Source organism: Gossypium raimondii, chromosome 11 (assembly GCF_025698545.1).
Source record: "Gossypium raimondii isolate GPD5lz chromosome 11, ASM2569854v1, whole genome shotgun sequence".
Classification (NCBI taxonomy): domain Eukaryota; kingdom Viridiplantae; phylum Streptophyta; class Magnoliopsida; order Malvales; family Malvaceae; genus Gossypium; species Gossypium raimondii.
This window is the reverse complement of record NC_068575.1, coordinates 6,088,388-6,108,342: the sequence shown is the minus strand read 5'-3', so window position 1 is coordinate 6,108,342 and position 19,955 is coordinate 6,088,388. Positions and strand designations below refer to the sequence as shown.

The window sequence follows — 19,955 nt, the reverse complement described above, 5'->3', positions numbered from 1 at the left end:
GTTAGTAAAACCCTTGTTTTTTTCCCTTAAAAATATTATATTTAAATATAATGATGGTGCATAAGTTTTATACGCAATAAATAAATTACATTATCAATGTTGAGTAAAACCTAAAACTTTTGAATGTTGAAAACCTTCTCATTGTACTTAATAAGTCTAACTTCGTAATCTATAAAGTAAAAGAATATTACGTAGAACCAAAACAAACAAGTTATCAACTTGGAACGTAAAATCAACAAGTCATCTAGAAATCTAAAATCAATATGCAGTAAGCTGAAAGAACTCAAGGGATGGTGCCTATAAATACAAGCTGCTCATAAAAGCATTTGGATCACACAAAACTCAAACTTGCTTTTACCATACTAAACAAAAATGTCTTCTCAAATTTCTTCGAATCTTGTTCCATCTCATGATGGTAACACGTCCAAGGAAAATCGTCATTTGGCCAACTTTAGACCTAGCTTTTGGGGGGACATTTTCCTCTCTTCTACTTCTGAAATGGTATGTTCGGACGTATGATAATCACTTTTAATTTGTGTTTGTGTGACATCATATACCTACATTTGATGTAAGTGCTAATATGTGTTTCATACAACTGTATTCAATTTTTAAAAACTATTTTCGTAATTGAAGAGACATACATCTGTTCTCATTTCAATGTGTCGGATACATGCATGTGAATAATTTTAAAATTAATATAAAGCTTTGATTTGAATAGGAAATGGATGCTGGAACTCAACAAGAGTACGAAGAACTGAAGCAAGAAGTGAGGAGAATGTTAGTGGCAAATATGGATAAATCGTCCCAAAAGTTGCATATAATTGATGCAGTCCAACGCTTAGGTGTGGCTTACCATTTCGAGAAAGAGATAGAAGACGCCTTGGAAATTATATACCATCATCATTGTAATCATATTGAGATTGATGGTGATGATCTTTACACTACTGCTGTTCGATTTCGCCTGCTAAGAGAGCATGGTTTCGATGTTCACTGTGGTATGGTTATTATATTTAATACTTATTTTATATTAAAATTTTTAAATATAATCAATTGGTTTAACCAGTCTATGGATTGAAATTGTTGAATCCAACACACCATTTTGACTCAACTTGATATTTTAAAGATTAGATTGTATGAAATAATTGAACCAAGCATTAGATTTAAAGTTATTGTAATATTGAATGAACCAATTTTATTATCGAATACAAATTTGATTAAAAGGTGATTGGATTAAAATTATAATTGAATTAAAAGGTGATTGGATTTTAAAGTCGGAATCCTTCTTATTAGAAGTTGTGAACTGTTAGTCTGTTACAACTACTTCTGTTAAACAGTTTTCATAACTAGTTGTTCTATTTGTGTATAGATATATCATCTTGGTGTTCATTCAGGTCAAGCAATAATAATTTTCAGTTTAAAATTTATTTCTGTTTCTATTTTAATAAGCATTCTTTGACTTCCATAAAAAAAATTTTACATTTGCAAATTGCGTCTCAAAATTGTTTGACGATTTAGCAGAGACATTTAACAAATTCAAAGATCAGAAAGGAAATTTCAAAGAATCTTTAATTGGTGATGTGAAAGGCATGCTAGAATTGTATGAAGCTGCACACCTTCAACTGCATGGGGAAAATATATTAGAAGAAGCCCTTTCCTTCACTACATTTCATCTGAAGTTGGTAGAAACTACGGTAGACTATCCTCTCTCCACACAAATTGCTAATGCTCTAAAGCGACCCCTTCGCAAGAGCTTGCCGAGGTTGATTGCTAGGAGCTACATTTCCATATATGAGGCATACGGTACCCAAGATGAAAATTTGATGAAATTTGCAAAGTTAGATTTCAAAATCTTACAACATTTACACAAGATGGAGATAAACAAGATAAACAGGTAATCGATAGTACTAGAGGTTTCCATAAGTGAAGCCCAATAAAACCCTTATTCATAGCCTAGCCAATACACAGGTCTACTAATAATATATATGTATCATAATTTCTTCCTTTTTCTTGTTTTAGGTGGTGGAAAGGTTTAGATGTTGCAACCAATTTTCCTTTTATAAGGGATAGATGTGTGGAATGTTATTTTTGGATGTTGGGTGTATACTTTGAACCCCACTATGCCATTGCTAGAACTTTTGCTACCAAAGTGATATGCCTCATATCAATTTTGGATGATATTTATGATGCGTATGGCACATACGAAGAACTTGAAATCTTTACAAAAGCAATCCAAAGGTCATATAAAATATATATCCACATTTACTTACTAACTTTTACTTCAAATCATTAGAAGTAAATGTTTTTTATTGAATTGAATAATAGAGAGAATTGACCATTTGAATGGATGATATATTGATATATTGTAGGTGGGATACCAACTGCATTGATCAACTTCCAGACTACATGAAATTGTGGTATAGTGAAACCTTAAATGTTTATAAAGATATGGAAGATTTGATGTCCAAAGAAGGAAAATCATATCGCGTCCAAGTCGCAGTAGAAGCAGTATATCTGATTTTTACTTTCTTTTTTTTCTTGAAAAAAATTCTTATTTTGCAATCTTAATCAGCTACATTATTTGGTTTTTGCTAACTTTTTGTTTCTTTGTTTGTTAATAGATGAAACGACAATCTCAAGTTTACTATGTTGAGGCCAAATGGTTGCATGAAAATTACATACCAACAATGGAGGAGTATATGCCGATTGCATTAATCTCTTGTGGTTATTGGAATCTTACGATTTCATCTTTTGTTGGCATGGAAGATAGCATAACAAAAGAGACATTCAATTGGGCATTTAATGACCCTAAGATTGTCAGAGCTTCATGCACCATTTGTAGGCTGATGAGTGATATTGTTGGCCACAAGGTACAATAATTTATTTGTATATTTTTATTATCTGACACAGCTCTACATTAGCTCAAATTAAGTTATGTTTATTGTAGGTTGAGAGAGAGAGAGTACATGTGTCCTCAGCAGTGGAGTGTTACATGAAACAATATGGGGTGTCAATGCAAGAGGCCTACGATGAGTTATACAAGCAAATAAACAATGCTTGGAAGGATATAAATGAAGAGTTCTTGAAACCAACAGCAGCACCAACATCGGCTCTTAATCGAATTCTAAACCTTGCAAGGTTCATTGATCTCCTTTACACGGGCGAAGATGCTTATACGCAAGTTGGGGAGTCAGCAAAAACTAGCATCACTGCTTTGCTGATAGATTCAATCCCAATTTGATCAAGAATTTAAGGTTCAAATGAACATTAACTCACTTTTGAAAAGTGACATGCAGAAGATTATTCTCTTATCCTTAAGCTGTCAGCTCATTTGCAAAATAAATAATTACTTGTCAGTGTGTTGTTTTATGGTGCTCTTCAATCTCTTGGCATGTGCTGGAGTTTTAGAGCTGTCTAGTGTCACTGGGATTGTGTTTGTGTTTGCGTCCATTGTCGTTGTCTTTTAGTGTTGGTCATGTTGCTTTAAATTCAAGTAGCTCCAGTTGTTTAAGTTTGTATTATGTATTGTCTCTTTTGTATTAATAAAACTTGATGAAGGTTCATTATCAGATTTAATTCCCAAATCCAAAACAAGAAAAGTGAGCTCCTTTTTTTATTATATGTATTGTCTCTTCCGTATTAATAAAAGTTGATGCTTTTTGTTTGTGATGGTTTTTGTTGGATGAGAAGGCTAGATTTGTTTCTATTGGAAGTGAAGGTGATGCTTAGTTAATCCTCTGTGGTCTTAAGATGTGTTTTCAGATGTATTTATGTTTCTAATATTAAAGGAAATAAAGTAAATTAGGTTTTTGTTTTTGGTTAAATCAGAATTTTATTAATAACCCAAAGGTCACAAAGCTTGCATAAAGTTAACGAGATTAGAGCAAAACACAAGAAAATGCCAAAATCCAAGCTAACGTATTCCCGAAACAAAACGAACCTAAGACAACTTCAAAACACACCAAGACCAAATGCGAAACACACGTACAAATAAAACTCCTTACTCCTAAACCAAGCAGTAATATCAAATCTCAAGGCCCATCATAAACATGAATCCCACCGCTTATACAGCTTTTATAAACCAATATTTGTTTCAAGGATGGTCTTGTGCTAGTCGATGTGTTTTTTATTGTTGTCCCGGCCCGACGGCTCGCCCGAAATATGGGAGGGTTTGGGTAAAAATATAGGCCGAAATATGGGCTTGGGCAAAAAATGAGGCCCATTTAGAAAACGGGCCGGGCCTCGGGCAAAATTATTTTGGCCCGGGCCCGGCCCGAAAATATATTAAATATGTATTTTTTATTTTTAAAATATACTAGTTTTAGTTTTATTTTAAGTTACAAAATGTTAGATTTTGTTACAACAATTAATACAATTAATAATTAATAATTTGATATAATTTGATAATTTTACTAACAATTAATACAATTAACAATTAATAATTTTACTAACAAAATATTAGTAACAATTAATAATTAATAATTTAATATAATTTGATAATTTTAGTAACAATTAATACAATTAACAATTAATAATTTTATTAACAAAATGTTAGATTTTACAAAATGTTGACTAGTACAAAAATATATATATAATTTGATACAATTTTAATAACAATTAATTTTGATAACAATTAATTTTAATAACAATTAGTTTTAATTTTAATAAAAATATAATTTTAATTTTAATTAAAAATGTGTCGGGCGTGTGCAGTTTCGGGTCCCATATTTTTCCCTGTCCTGCTCAGGCAAAATCTCGAGCCCATATTTGAACTGGCTGGCCCGGCCTAAGAAACGGGCTAAAAATTTTTGAGAAAGAAATATAACTGAGAATGTACCTACCTTAGAGGTCCCTCTATGTATAAGAAATTGATCAAATTAGTCCTACTATTTAAAAAAGCCAAATACAGTCAAATTGGAATAAAGTTAACATTCACTTTATCAAAATATTATTCATTGTTTAACAAAGTTGATATTTATAAAGTTTTTATGGTTCTTCAAATGAAATATTTTATTTGGAATTGGATTGCAATTAAAAACAATACTTTTCAAGACTTTTTTTATACAATAAATGTTAGCTTTGTTAGAATTTGGACTTAATTTATTCTTTTTAATAGTATAGGACTAAATCAATCCATTTAATAGCGGTCGAGACCTTTTTAAAATCGACCTTTATTTTTATGAAAAATGGGAGTCGCCACCTATCTTTTTTATGAGATGTGATCAGGTCACCTCGTAATTTGATCGTTTTAATAAACGATTTGATTTACTAAAACAACAATTTCTTGGTCTACAAAATTCAGAAAATGGGTTCGAGAGTTGGTTACACACGAGGAAGGATTAGCACCATCGTAACGCCCAAAATTGGTACCTAGTTGATTAATTAATGTCTTAGTGTCGCGAATTAAAAATTTGAAAAGAGTTTAAAAACACGATCCTTTTTGTATTAAGGCACTACCTAACTAAAGTAATTTTTACGAAAATGGCTTAATTCAAGTTAACCGAGAAAGAGGATCATGTCCCTTAAGTTAGGACACAATGCTTTAAATCCTCGAAAACGAGAATAAACACCAATTGATCATTACTTAAATCTCGTTTTTATTTATTTTAAAGAAAATATTCTACTATCTCGATTTTAGAAGGAAGTCATATTCCGTAAGTTAGGAACACGACTTTACTAAATTCAAAATAACGAACATTTGTCTTGGCTTAAAAATTTTCCTTTTTTATGCATCGCGTGAAAAAAACAAACGCAACACTTAAACTGATGTGTTTTTAATTTATTCAGGTATAATATACACATGGATAAATGCTTAAACTTAATATATGATATAGTGACAATGAAATAATATAAGATGACCATGTGGGTAGAACATTTATATTAGAATAATAAAATAAATAAATGGATAAATACTATAATAATAATGTAAATATAGCAATAATAAGAATATTAATTCATGGCATTAACAACAAAATAAATAACATAACTTAAAATAAAAATGAAAATGAAAGGTGCTTAACGAAAGGGAAGTATAAGTAACATCAAATCTAAATAAAAAGGTAAAAGAATAATAAATAAATAGATAAAACAAATATACATAATATTAAATTTAAGTATTTTAGAAGTAAAAATGATAAATAAATAAATAAATAGATAAATAATATAAATAATATTAAATTTAAGTATTTAAAAGTTAAAGAATAATAAACAAATATAAATAATATTAAATTTAGATATTTAAAGAGTAAAAGAATAATAAATAAATAGATAAAAAATATAAAAAATTAGATTTAAGTATTTGAAAAGTAAAAGAATGATAAACAAATAAATAGATATAACAAATATAAATAATATTAAATTTAGGTATTTAAAAAGTAAAAGAATAATAAATAAATAAATAGATAAAACAAATATAAAAGGATGAAATTAATTGAATGAAGGACTAAATTGAAATCTAAATGGAATTAAAGGTATAAATTATAATAAATTAAATAATAAAATTGAATAAGGACTAAAATTAAATACGCGTAAAAGAGGAGGGACTAACTGGGAAATTATTCCTTGTCCCAAAACTCGTCGTTCCTTAAGGGACCGAATCGAAACAAAATTAATCATAGGGTATAAATTAAAAAATGAAAAATGACTGGATTGAAAAATAAATAAAAAGCGAAAGGGCTAAAGGCGCAATTAGACCTCCCTGTAAAAAACACGCTGATCTTGCTAGGTCGGGTCAGATCAGTTTATGCTTCAAAACGACGTCGTGTTGGTAGCCCTATAAATATCAAAAATTTTCCAAAAAAAAAAATTTTCAAACGTAGCCTTTAAAAAAATTTCAAAAAACCTCTATTCTCTCAACTCTCCAAAATCCGGCCACTTTGAGCCACTATGGCCACCGGTCATCGGCGACAGCGGCCGTCACCTCCGGTGGTCAAAAAAGGTGGCCTTTTTAATCCCTCCCTTTTTTAAAATAAAAAATTCTGATCTAAGACCGAAAGTTTCCTAAAACAAAGGGAAGAAAAGAGGAAAACAAGCAGTCTCCGGCAACAGTAGGAGACGGAGCGACAAGTAAACTTCTATTTTTATTTATTACTTTCTTTTTTCTTTTCTTGAAAATAAAAGAAATAGACTACCTTTGATATTTCTCCCTGTTGTTTTTGTTTTTTGTATTTCTCTTGCTATTTTTCTTATGTGTCCAAAAAATTACATTTCGAAGCCAGCCTTTATAGCCGGATTACATACTTGATTTCTACTTTTTTTGCCACTGTTCATCTACTGTTCTTGTGTCCTTGCATTCTATTTTTTTGTGTTTGCTTCTGTCTCTTACTTTCTGTTTTGCAGGTGGCTGACAGTGGGGAGAGGCACTCCCGAGGCTTCAGTCCTCGGGCGACGTTCACGCTGTCGTGGCTACGTGGAGGCGGCAGTGCTGCTAGAGATTTTAGGGTTTTTTATTAAAAATTTTGTTTGGGTTATTGGGCCTGGGCCATTAGGGTTTTTTTGTTTTGGGCTTGTAATTTTGTAATTGGACTGTAACAGATTCTGTTATATTATTTTGGTTTGCTTTTTGGTTGGGCCCGAGCAAAAATGGTCTGTTACAGCTGCTTCTCTTTGCTCGTTGACGTGTAATGAGAATTGAGCAAAGACCTTAAAAAGGGCCAATTTTGCCTGGTCTCGCTGAATCTTGACTTCTTTGGTGTTTCTCTTTCCAAGTAGCCTTATCCTAACCCACTGCAACTTCAGAGGTGCAGGATTTATCGCTTCAATCTACTCCACTGCAACTCTGGGGAGATAATATTAGTAGCTTTAATCTACTCCGCTGTAACTTTTGGAAGTTAAGATTTATAACTCGTAGCTTTAATCTGTTCCACTGCAACTTCATGGATATAAGATTCGCTATCTTCAATCTGCTCCATTGTAACTTCAGGAAATAAGATTTGTAACTTGTAGCTTTAATCTGTTCCACTGCAACTTCAGGGAAATAAGATTCTCTATATTCAATTTGCTCCACTGCAACTTTAGGGAGATAAAATTTGTAGCTTTAATATGTTCCACTGCAACTTCAGGGAGATAAGATTCACCATATTCAATCTACTCCACTGTAACTTCTAGGAGATAAAATTTGTGGCTTTAATCTACTCCACTGTAACTTCACGGCGTCATTTTTGCCTCCGACTCGAAACCCAACACGCTCCAACTTCAAGATCCGCGTGTTTTTACAGAAGGGTCTAATTACACTTTTAGCCCTTCCGCTTTTTAATTAGTTTGCGATCCAGTATTTTTCATTTTTTAAATTTACCTTATAATTTTATTTTTGTTTCATTTTAGTTCTATGAAGAACGGCGCCGCTTTAGGGATGAGGGATAATTCTCCATTTAGTCCTTGCCCCTTTACGCGTATTTTATTTTGGTCCTAATTCTTTTTTTCTCCTTTTAAATTTGGCCCTTCAATTTTGTTTCATTTTTAATTTAATCCTTCTCCTTGCTAGATGAAACGTTGCGCATAAGGGCCAGGAATAATTTCACATTCAGTCCCTATGGATTTTCGCGCCTTATACTTTAGTCCTTATTTGCTTATTTTATCGCAATTTTTACTATTAATTTCATCTTTATTATAATTTAGTTCTTGTCCCATTTAATTCAAATTTTTATGAAAGATTTTATTTAATTGTGTACTTATTTATTTACTATTCTTTTATTCGTTTCTTTTATATTTTAAATTTAATGTTATTTACTTGTTTTATTTATTTATTCATTTATTTTTATGTTATTTAGTCGTTTATTGTTCATATTATTTGTTTATTACTTCTACTTTTAAATATTTAAACTTAATATTATGTATATCTATTTATCTACATATTTATCATTCTGTTACTTATTACTTTTTATCTATTTATTTTTGTCATTTACTTTTAAAAATTAGATTATTTATTATTGTTATTATTTTTATTATCGTTATTGGTATTATTATTATTATCATTATTGTCATTTTCATTATTGTTATCATCCTATTATGCATTGTCCCTTTTATCTCTATTTTATGCATTGAATTTAGATGTGTTCGTCCGTTGATGTACCATTCCCGACTAAAAACACATATCGATTTAAAAAACGGTTTATTATTATTCAAAAAAGGAATTTTAAAAATAGGCAATGTTTCGTGTTTGGCGATTCGAGAAGTTATACCCTAACTTACGGGGATTTGATTTTCTCATTGAACTTAAATAACCGAACATACTTTTAAAATTTAAATACACAAGATTTGATTAATTAATAAAATAAAAGGAAAGCTTATTTTCTGGTATTCGAGATATTGTATCGTGACTTACAAGATACAACTCTTTTGTTACTTCGAGATAAGATGACATTTTGCACGTTTTTATTAGAAAATACTTAGATATAAAGAAGGATCTTATTTTTAAATTCTTTTCGAGTTTTTAACTTTCGACATTAAGATATTAATTAATCAATTAGGTACCAATTTTGGACGTTGTGAGGGTGCTAATCCTTTCTTGTGCGTAACCGACTCCCGAACTCATTTCTTGAAGTTTATAGACAAAAAATCGTTGCTTTAGTAAATCAAATTGTTTATTAAAACCATAAAATTACGAGGTGAGCTGATCGCATATTATGAAAAAATGATTGGTGGCGACTCCCATTTTTTTTATATTTTAAAATAAAAAGTCGACCGTCTCATAAAAAAGATTTCGACAACCTCCATCGAATACATTTAGTGCAATAGTCAAGGGTTTTGAATTGCAGCCCATGACACTAGGCCCAAATTAATAACATGTTCTCTAGCCTGATCACGACATCTATTATCTTCCTCCTTCCCAACATTGTTGCCAGCCCCAAACCCATACAATTGTTCCTCTTCCCCATTTGCTTCATTTTCCCACGTTCTCTGACATCCATCATCATCATTTTCTTTCTCGAGGAATATTACATTAATTACTTCGTCAACCCCGTTTAGTCTCCCCTCCGACGATATTTTTGGCCTCGTTCTTAACGTCAATCCCGATTCAACTAAGGGTCAGTTTTTCATTGTTTTTGAGAAGTACTTTTGAAAAGTTTGATTTAAAATTTAAGTGTTTAGCATTGCTGTCAAAAAGTACTTTTGAGAAATAAAATGTCCATTTTAAACATGTTACTATCAAGTAACAAATATGCATTTAAATAATATTTAAATTAGTTAATATTATTATATTTTAGTAAGAATATAAAAAATTATTATAACTTGTTGTTAATATTTTAATATCTGAAATATAAATTTTAAATATTTTAAAGCAATAATTATTAATTATTTATAAAATTTAATTAGAATATATAAACTATATTTTAAATATTTAAATATAACCATCAAATATTTGTAACTAGTATTTTAAAAATATTTTTTATTTTTAATTAATGATTTTAACACATTTGTAATTAAGCACCAAGAAAAAAAAAGAAAATACTATGTTATTGGAGGGGTGAAAAAGTAATTAAGCACTAAAAATGCTTTTGGGAGAGGAAAAGCTAAAATATTTAGCTTCTCATTTTCAGAAGTGCTTTTGAAAAACAACTCTGAAAAGCTAAAAATTTCAACCAAAAGCAGCTCGTTCTTTACAACTTTTCTTCCAAAAGTACTTTTGGAGTCAAAAATATTTTTTCTAAGCAATGAAGAACTTGCCCTAAATCTTATCCTCATTTTCTTATTTTGATTCCATCCTCACCCTTTCCATCTCTCTACTTTTCCTTTCGGTATCATCAAGCGATTCTGACAATCCCATCTCCTTCACTCTAATAAAAAATCTCACATGCGCAACTTTATTAATCATTAATCTATTTTACTAGTTAATTAATGAAATTAATTAAAAGCAAGTGGATTTCCGTGAATTTTCACTATCTCAATTCAATTTAATGGTTAGATAACCATTTAGGCCCTTTAGATTATTGCTAACTAGGTCCTTAAGTACTTTAAATTAAAACTCAACAGCATTGGACATTTATAATTTAGTCCATGAGCGTTAATTAATTATTTTTCGGTTAAATTTCTTAACCTATCTTCAATATATTTTCACAATAACTTCTTCAAACTTTATATGTCAACCTCACGGACTCGGTTTATGGAAATAAGGTTTCAAAACTGCATTTTTCGACAACACTCAAAATTAAGTCGCTACACTAAGATACTAGCAATCTATTACAACTCAACCCTTCAGTAATAGCAACTATAAAATAGTAAAAGCAATATGCTAAATAAAGACCAATGTAAAATGACAGTTGGAGCTTCATTCTTAAAAGAAGTCGTCAAATCAATCTCGGTCAATTATCCACAATTCGAGGGGTTTAATTGTTTGATCTGAACAAATCCAATCTCCAAAACTAATTACTTTAAATGGATTAGTCTTCAAAGTTGAGCTTTCGTACATTAAAAATATCAACACAATTCAAAGTTCAAAGATTTTGTTTCAATAAATTTCTAACTCAAAATATGACAAGTTAATGAACTGTCACAGGGATGATAGAAGTAGCCGCTTTGATTGGCACTTAGCAGGACAATTCAAAAACTTAATATGGAGACTTAATTGGTTCTTTTTAATAGTATAGTACTAAATTAATCTATTTAATAATAAAAGAACTAATTTGACCTAGTTCCTATAATACAAGGACCTCTAGATACTTTAACCTAGTTTAAATAAAAGAAAATAAGAATAAACTATATTAGGATGATCCTAAAATATATAGTTTTAGGCACCAATAATAAAATGCCACATCATCAACATTTAAAATGTAAAAGTTATTATACATTCATCCATATTGAATATCTTCTCTAACTTAATTTAACTTTAATTTAATTACTTAATAGATTAAAGAATTAATAAATAAACATGTTTTCTTCTTTTATAACATTAAATCATTTTAGTTTTTTTTTTAAATTTAGTCGTCTTTTTTTTTTTTTGCTTTCAAATCACGTTTTGTTTTTATGTAGTCATTTTTTAATTCTTTTAATTTCTAGGCAAGTAAATTTGTTTCTTTTTAATTTTAATTTTCTAATTCTATTTTAAATTTTTAATCAAATTTCAGAACTTGATAAAACCACTAATGGTGGATATAAATTTTCAAATTTTGATTTTTATTAATGTTTTTTAAAAGATTTTTAATGGTTGATTTTAGGTTCTGTTTTTGAATTTGTGCTTATGATGTTTATCAATTTTTTTATTTTTAATTAATGATTTAAGCATTTTCAAATATTATTTATTTTTGTTATGTTTTTCTAGCATATAGTTTCAACATTTTCCCCATTTTTAATTATTTTAATTAAAATTCACTTAAATTAGAGATGATATAGTATGTGATTGAGTGTAGAATAATATTTGCATGTCTTAAAAATTGATATATGATATTAGTTTTCAAAGTTAGTAAAATATTGTCTTTTAGTTCCTTAAAAGATATTATATTTAAATATAGTGATGGTGCATAAGTTTTATATACAATAAACAAATTACATCATAATGTTGAATAAAAGCAGATGAAGAAAATAAAAAAAAGGGTAAACTACAAAAATAGTCACTTTTATTTGCCTCAGGTTACATTTTAGTCACTTATGTTTGAAATGTTACGTTTTAGTCACTTATGCTATTATTTTGTTACGAAGTGATCACTCTTCCGTTAAGTTCCGTTATCTCCCTAACGGTAATCCTACGTGACAGTCCAACTAGATTTTAAGTGCCAATTTGGATTTCCTAATGGGATGAGAATAGATTTTTAATTAAATAAATAAATTTAATTAATTAAAAAATTTTAAACTCTAAATCTTAGTTAAAAAACCGTTCATCTCTCCCTTTTTTTTAGTTTTCTTTTTCAGGTGGCTAAGAAAGCTATTATCATCAGAATTTTTTATTCACCTACAAAAACAAATTGTTTTGGCTTTTCATTCTAGGATGTTAACTGGAACACCATTTTTTCACATGTTGCAATCATCGCAGTTCATCTTATTATATAAATTTGTCGACAACCACTTGATTTTAAGTCTTAGAACATAAATTTGTCAGTGAAGAAGAAATACCTGGACCCTTCATTGAATCCTCTTTTGTTTTTGTAGGTGAATAAAAAATTCTGATGATAATAGCTTTCTTAGTCAACTGAAAAAGAAAACTAAAAAAAAGGGGGAGATGAACGGTTTTTTAACTAAGATTTAGAGTTTAAAATTTTTAATTAATTAAATTTATTTAAATAAAAATCTATTCTCATCCCATTAGGAAATCCAAGTTGTCACTTAAAATCTAGTTAGACTGCCACGTAGGATTACCGTTAGTGAGATAACGGAACTTAATGGAAGAGTGATCACTTCGTAACAAAATAATAACATAAGTGACTAAAACGTAACATTTCAAACATAAGTGACTAAAATGTAACCTGAGGTAAACAAAAGTGACTATTTTTGTAGTTTACCCTAAAAAACTTTTAAATAAATATTTAATTAAGCTTATATAGATTTATTAATATTGGTAGATTTGACAACCTTCTCATTGTACTTAATAAGTTTCGCAATAAATAATGTAAAAGACTATTAAGTAGAACCAAAACAAACAAGTCATCTAACTTGGAAAATAAAATCAACAAGTCATCTGCAAATGATAAGAAATAAATCTAAAATCAATATGCAGTAAGGTGAAAAAACTCAAAGGATGGTGCCTATAAATACAAGCTACTCATAAAAGCATTTGGATCACACAAAACTCAAAACAGCTTTTACCATTCTAAACAAAATGTCTTCTCCAATTTCTACAAATCTTGTTCCATCTCAACATGGTAACACCTCCAAGGAAAATCGTCATTTGTCCAATTTTAAAGCTAGCTTTTGGGGGGACGTTTTCCTCTCTTCTCCTTCTCAAATGGTATATTCGGACGTATGACAATCAATTTTAATTTGAGTTTGTGTGACATCATATGTCTATATTGTTTAGATTTGATGTAAGTGCTAATATGTGTTTCATACAAATGTATTATAATTTTTAAAACTATTTCCGTAGTTGAAGAGACATACATCTGTTCTCATTTCAATGTGTCGGATACATGCATGTGAATAATTTAAAATTAATATAAAGCTTTAGATTTGAATAGGATATGGATGCTGGAACTCAACACGAGTACGAAGAAGTGAAGCAAGAAGTGAGGAGAATTTTAGTGGCAAATATGGATAAATCGTCCCAAAAGTTGCATATAATTGATGCAGTCCAACGCTTAGGTGTGGCTTACCATTTCGAGAAAGAGATAGAAGAGGCCTTGCAAATTATATACCATCATCATTGCAATCATATTGAGATTGATGGTGATGATCTTTACACTACTGCTGTTCGATTTCGCCTGCTAAGAGAGCATGGTTTCCATGTTCATTGTGGTATGTCTTAGTTTTTTAAAAGCAAATCTGGTAACAAAAAAAGTTATGGAATTTAAATCGGTTTAAACGTGTCAAAGGTTACTGTATTCTTTTAAAACTTAAAATTTAGTCTTTATATTTTAATTTTGAGACCTTAAATCCCTTTTTTTTTATTTAAAAATCTTAGTACTTCCATCTATTTTTGTCGTGAAAGTTAACAAGTGTCAAAGGTGCAATAACTCTTTTTAACCTTAAAAACTACTATAAATATTGAGGGCTAAAATGTTATTTTACCTTTGATACTTTAACGGAAAAATTATATGGAGGCACCAAGATTTTAAATAAAAAAATACAAGGATTCAATTTCTTAAAATTATAGTATTGGGACTAAATTTTAAATTTCAAAAGAATACATAGACCTTTAGCATATTTAAACCATTTAAATTTTAGACACGCTAGATACCACTATTTAAGGACTGTTGAAAAACGAGGGACCTCTTGATCTAAGAATTTGTAGATGGTTCAATCCAGAATTATCATGATTTTCTAATCATAAAAATCAAGAAGAAAATTCTTTAAACCTTTTCCTTTAAAATTTCAATAAAAATTAGGTTAAAATATGCCATAAGTCCCTATACTCTTCATAAATTTAGAATTTAGTCACTGCACTTTTATTTTCTATGAATTTAGTTCTGTACTTTTCAAATTTCAAATTTCAAGTCTAATTGTTAACACTGTTAACTTTTTATCGTTAAATTTTAAGTGATTCATTTAACAAAATAATAAACTTCAATTTAACAAAAAAAAACTGACGTGGTAAAATTTTAATAAAATAATAAAAATTCTCACTTGGTAGTTAAGTAACTAAAAATGAAGTAGTAATAAGCTTGGATTTAACAAAATAATTTTAATAGTATCAACAATTGGACCTAAAATTTTGAAATAAGAAAAATAGAGAAACTAAATTCCTAGAAATAAAAGGATAGAGACTAAATTAGAAACTCATGAAAAGTATAAGAACTTATAACATATTTTAACCAAAAAATTAATATATGTGATTAGGTTTTAACTTCCGACCTTTAGTTAATTTTTAGTTTTGAATATAGTATAAAGACGTGGCAGCTGTCTAACCACACTATGGAGTTTTTAATGTACCCATAGTGGACAGACAGGTCAATTGTCCTTAATCAAATACATTATATTTAATACTTATTTTATATTAATTTTTAATATAATCAATTGATTTAACCAGTACGATGGATTGAACTATTTCAATCCATAATTAGAGGACTCACCATTTTGACTAAACTTAATATTTTAAATATTGAATTGTATGAACTAAGTGAACTAAGCTTGAGATTTTAAGTTATTGTAAACTTGAATGAACCAATTTTATTTATTGAATACAAATTTGTAAAATCCTTTTAATAAAATTATAATTGAATTATTAAAAGGTGATTAGATGTTGAAATCCGAATCCTTCCATAAATATATTTTAAATTTACAAAGGGGAACTTAAAAAATAACGTCTCAAAATTGTTTGATGATTAAGCAGCCACATTTAACAAATTCAAAGATGAGAATGGAAATTTCAAAGAGTCTTTAATTGGTGATGTGAAAGGAATGCTAGAATTGTATGAAGCTACAGACTTTCAACTACATGGAGAAAATATATTAGAAGAAGTCCTTTCCTTCACTACATTTCATCTGAAGTTGGCAGAAACTACAGTAGACTATCCTCTCTACACACAAATTGCTAATGCTCTAAAGCGACCCCTTCGCAAGAGCTTGCCGAGGTTGATTGCTAGGAGCTACATTTCCATATATGAAGGATACGGTACCCAAGATGAAAATTTAATGAAATTTGCAAAGTTAGATTTCAAAATCTTACAACATTTACACAAGGAGATAAACAAGATAATCAGGTAACCGATAGTGGTAAAGATTTCCATAAGTCAAGCCAAAAAACACTCTTATTCATACCCTAGCCAATACACATATCGACTAATAATATATATGTATATATATATATATATATATATCATAATTTCTTCTTCTTCTTGTTTCAGGTGGTGGAAAGATTTAGATGTTGCTATCAATTTTTCTTTTATAAGGGATAGATTTGTGGCACTACACCAAAACAGGCTTTTAGTGGCGTTTTTAGCGGCGTTTGGATAAAAAACGCCGCTAACGATCGATCATTAGCGGCGCATTACGGAAAACGCCGTTGAAAATAAGCATTAGCGGCGTTTTTGAGAATGCGCCGCAAAAAACCTAAGCCCAACGACGTCGTTTCCCAAGCTTTCGGGGATTTAGCGGAGTTTCTAAGAAAGCGCCGCTAATGCTCAGGGCTTTAGCGGGCGGAAAACGCCATAAAAAACCTAAGCCCAACGACGTCGTTTTCTGAGCTTTCGGGGATTTAGCGACGTTTATAGGAAAGCGCCGCTAATGCTCAGGGCTTTAGCGGCATTTTCGGGAAAGCGCCGCAAAAAAACCTAAGCCCCACGACTCCGTTTTCTAAGCTTTCGGGGATTTAGCGGCATTTTTAAGAAAGCGCAGCTAATGCTCAGGGCTTTAGCGGCGTTTTGAGCGCGCAAAAACCTAAGGCCAACGACGTTTTCGAGCTTTTAGGGATTTAGCGGCGTTTTTAAGAAAGCGCCGCTAATGCTCAGGGCTTTAGCGGCGTTTTTGGGAAAGCGCCGCAAAAAAACCTAAGCCCAATGACGCCGTTTTCTGAGCTTTCGGGGATTTAGCGGCGTTTTTGGAAAAGCACCGCTAAAAATATTTTATCTTAATTGGTTTATTCATATTAAATAAAATTCAATTTATTTCTAATTTAATATTTAAAATCTTTAGAAAAAAATAATGACACGTAGAAATAATTTGAAATAAAACACATGGAAAAATTAAAATATTATTATTTAAAATAATTGTAAAAGAGATAATAATAAATTTGTTTAGGGTTTTTGGTTTAGGGTATATGATTTATTTAAGATTTAAGGCCGGTTTAGGAGTTCATATTTTATCTTCTTCTTCTTGTTTCTGGTGGTGGAAAGATTTAGATGTTGCTATCAATTTTCCTTTTATAAGGGATAGATTTGTGGAATGTTATTTTTGGAAGTTGGGTGTATACTTTGAACCCCACTACGCCATTGTTAGAAATTTTGCGACCAAAGTGATATGCCTTATATCAACTTTGGATGATATTTATGATATATATGGCCCATATGAAGAATTGAAATCTTTACAAAAGCAATTCAAAGGTCATATAAAACATATATCCACTTTTACTTCAAATCATTAGAAGTAAATGTTTTTTATTGATTGAATAATAGAGAGAATTGACCGTTTGAATGGATGATATATTTATATATTGTAGGTGGGATACCAACTGCATTGATCAACTTCCAAACTACATGAAATTGTGGTATAGTGAAATCTTAAATGTTTATAAAGATATGGAAGATTCTATATCCAAAGAAGGAAAATCATATCGCGTCCAAGTCGCAATAGAAGCAAGATATATGATTTTTACTTTTTTTCTTGAAAATTTTTTATTTTGCAATCTGAATTAGCTACATTAGTTGTTTTTTGTTAACTTTTTGTTTCTTTGTTTATTAATAATAAGGACCATGAAGAAGAGAAGATTGATTGTTATTCATTTTTAGTTGAATAATCAGGTACCATATTTATACAGACTTTAATAAACGAACTAGTAACTAATTGTTAACTACCTCAGTAACTGCTAACTACTATCTGTTACTTAACTACCAACAACCACAACTATTTCTATTCCTTAATATGCCTCCAGCTACTCAATCTCTGCTATTTGCTCTCGTCTAGTAACAACTTTGAGACTTGAATGAAACTTTGTAAACAAAGAAGCAAATAAGGGTTTGGTGAAGATGTTTGCTACTTGATCTTGAGCTGGCACATGTCCAACATTCAATTTCCCAGCAGCAACCTTTTCTCTAACAAAAAACAGATCCAACTCTACATGTTTGAACTTCGAATGAAATATTGGATTAGCTGAGACAGCAACAACCCCGGAACTATCACACTAAACTGTAGCTTTCTTAGAAGGAACAACATGCAACTCAGACAAAAGAGATTCCAGCCAGATAACATTGGTAACAGTATGAGCAAAACCGCGATACTCAACATCTGCAGTAGACCTGGAGACAACTTGTTGCTTCTTGGATCCCCAGGCCACAGGATTTCCACTAAGAAAAACACAAAAACCTGTGGTTGGTCGCCTGTCATCTACATTCGTTTCCCAATTTGCATCAAAAAACCCTACTAGATCCAAGTTAACAACAGTAGTAAATTGAAGACCATACTCCATAGCATTTTGAAGGTATCTAAGAATCCGTTTGACAGCCTTAAAGTGCTGATCAAGAGGCTTATGCATAAATTGGCATACTTTATTAACAGCAAAGGTGATATCAGGCCGAGTGGTAACAACATATTGTAGAGCTCCCACGATGCTCCTATAGTCAGACTCATTGTCAATAGCACTACCAACGTGCTGCAACAAACTTGTTGAAGTAGCCATTGGCGTGGGGGAACCCTTTGCTTGATCCATTCGAGCTCGCTTTAAAAGATCATGAATATATTTTTGTTGATTGAGGAAAGGTCCATCAGTAGTAGGAACAACTTTAATACCAAGAAAATAGCTGAGAGGCCTGAGATCCTTCAAAGAGAACTATGTATCCAAATTTGTAACAAATGCATCGATGCTGCCTTGATGGTTACCAGTGACAATGATGTCATCCACGTATACAAGGACATATAGCAGCACACCTTCAGTGTTTCGAATAAGCAAAGAGCCATTAGACTTTGCTAACACAAAATGATATGCAAGCAAGAAGTTTTTGAGTTTAGAGAACCAAGCTCGTAGTGCTTGTTTAAGACCATACAACGCCTTCTTTAGCCTGCATACCAAATTCTGACCACTATGCTGCTGCTCAAAACCAGGGGGTTGAACCATGTAGATCTCCTCAGATAAGTCACCATTAAGGAACGCATTATTGATATCAGATTGTCTTAACTGCCAACCAAATTTCACTGCCAAGGCTAGAACAACATGGATTGTAGTCAGTTTGACAACAGGGCTGAAGGTTTCATGAAAGTCAATGACAACTTCCTGAAGGTAGCCTTTAACCACCAAGTGACCCTTATATCGAGCAATAGTTCCATCCAAGTGTCGTTTGCTAAGATAGCAAAGAAGCAGTTGTAGAAAGATTTCTGTATATTGCAAAAGCACATAATACACGTATTTAATGCATGCAGAAAGTCGTTACTTAACTGCTTTTCTAACTAACACTAAACCTACCTACTAACAGAAACAGAACTCTTTTACTTCCTAATATTCCCCATACTTCTTTACTCTTCTTTAATCACCCTCTAACTGACACTAGCTACTCTAAGTTGACTGCGAAATCTACTAAACATTGGTGCGGAGAGTGGCTTTGTTAAGATGTCCGCAAGTTGATAGGAGCCTAGAACATGACCAACTTGAAGTTTACCAGCTGCCACCTTTTCTCTAACAAAGAAAACATCCAACTCCACATGTTTGAATTTGGAGTGCATGACGGGAT

At 30.8% G+C, this 19,955-nt stretch overlaps 2 protein-coding genes across 4 annotated transcripts; one reads left to right on the top strand and one right to left on the bottom strand.

The window, feature by feature from the left end:
* Window positions 1–316: 316 nt before the first annotated feature.
* On the top strand, window positions 317–3,566 carry LOC105801286 ((+)-delta-cadinene synthase isozyme XC14). 3 transcript variants are annotated; one of them, XM_052623412.1, is made up of 7 exons: window positions 318–501; window positions 719–995; window positions 1,519–1,891; window positions 2,017–2,235; window positions 2,367–2,505; window positions 2,619–2,867; window positions 2,945–3,566. In XM_052623412.1, the coding sequence occupies exons 1-7, from the start codon at window positions 373–375 to the stop codon at window positions 3,236–3,238; spliced, it is 1,680 nt and encodes a 559-aa protein (XP_052479372.1). In that variant the 5' UTR covers window positions 318–372; the 3' UTR covers window positions 3,239–3,566. The 3 variants fall into 3 exon arrangements, with proteins under 3 accessions (XP_052479373.1, XP_052479372.1, XP_052479371.1); XM_052623411.1 differs by having other exon boundaries at window positions 1,516–1,891; XM_052623413.1 differs by lacking the exon at window positions 2,017–2,235 and having other exon boundaries at window positions 317–501; window positions 1,516–1,891.
* A 14,849-nt stretch (window positions 3,567–18,415) lies between these two features.
* Window positions 18,416–18,910, bottom strand: LOC128034722 (uncharacterized mitochondrial protein AtMg00810-like). Its single transcript, XM_052623549.1, has one exon. It carries the CDS (start codon window positions 18,908–18,910, stop codon window positions 18,416–18,418), a length of 495 nt encoding a protein of 164 aa, XP_052479509.1.
* Between the last annotated feature and the right edge of the window lie 1,045 nt (window positions 18,911–19,955).

Excerpts from the sequence above, each read along its gene's own strand:
- LOC105801286 (XM_052623411.1), top strand. The coding sequence starts at position 373 with ATGTCTTCTCAAATTTCTTCGAATCTTGTTCCATCTCATGATGGTAAC. Across the intron at positions 1,892-2,016 it reads GAGATAAACAAGATAAACAG|GTGGTGGAAAGGTTTAGATG; the intron begins GTAATCGATAGT and ends TTCTTGTTTTAG. Across the intron at positions 2,236-2,366 it reads TTTACAAAAGCAATCCAAAG|GTGGGATACCAACTGCATTG; the intron begins GTCATATAAAAT and ends GATATATTGTAG.
- LOC128034722 (XM_052623549.1), bottom strand. The coding sequence starts at position 18,910 with ATGGCTACTTCAACAAGTTTGTTGCAGCACGTTGGTAGTGCTATTGAC.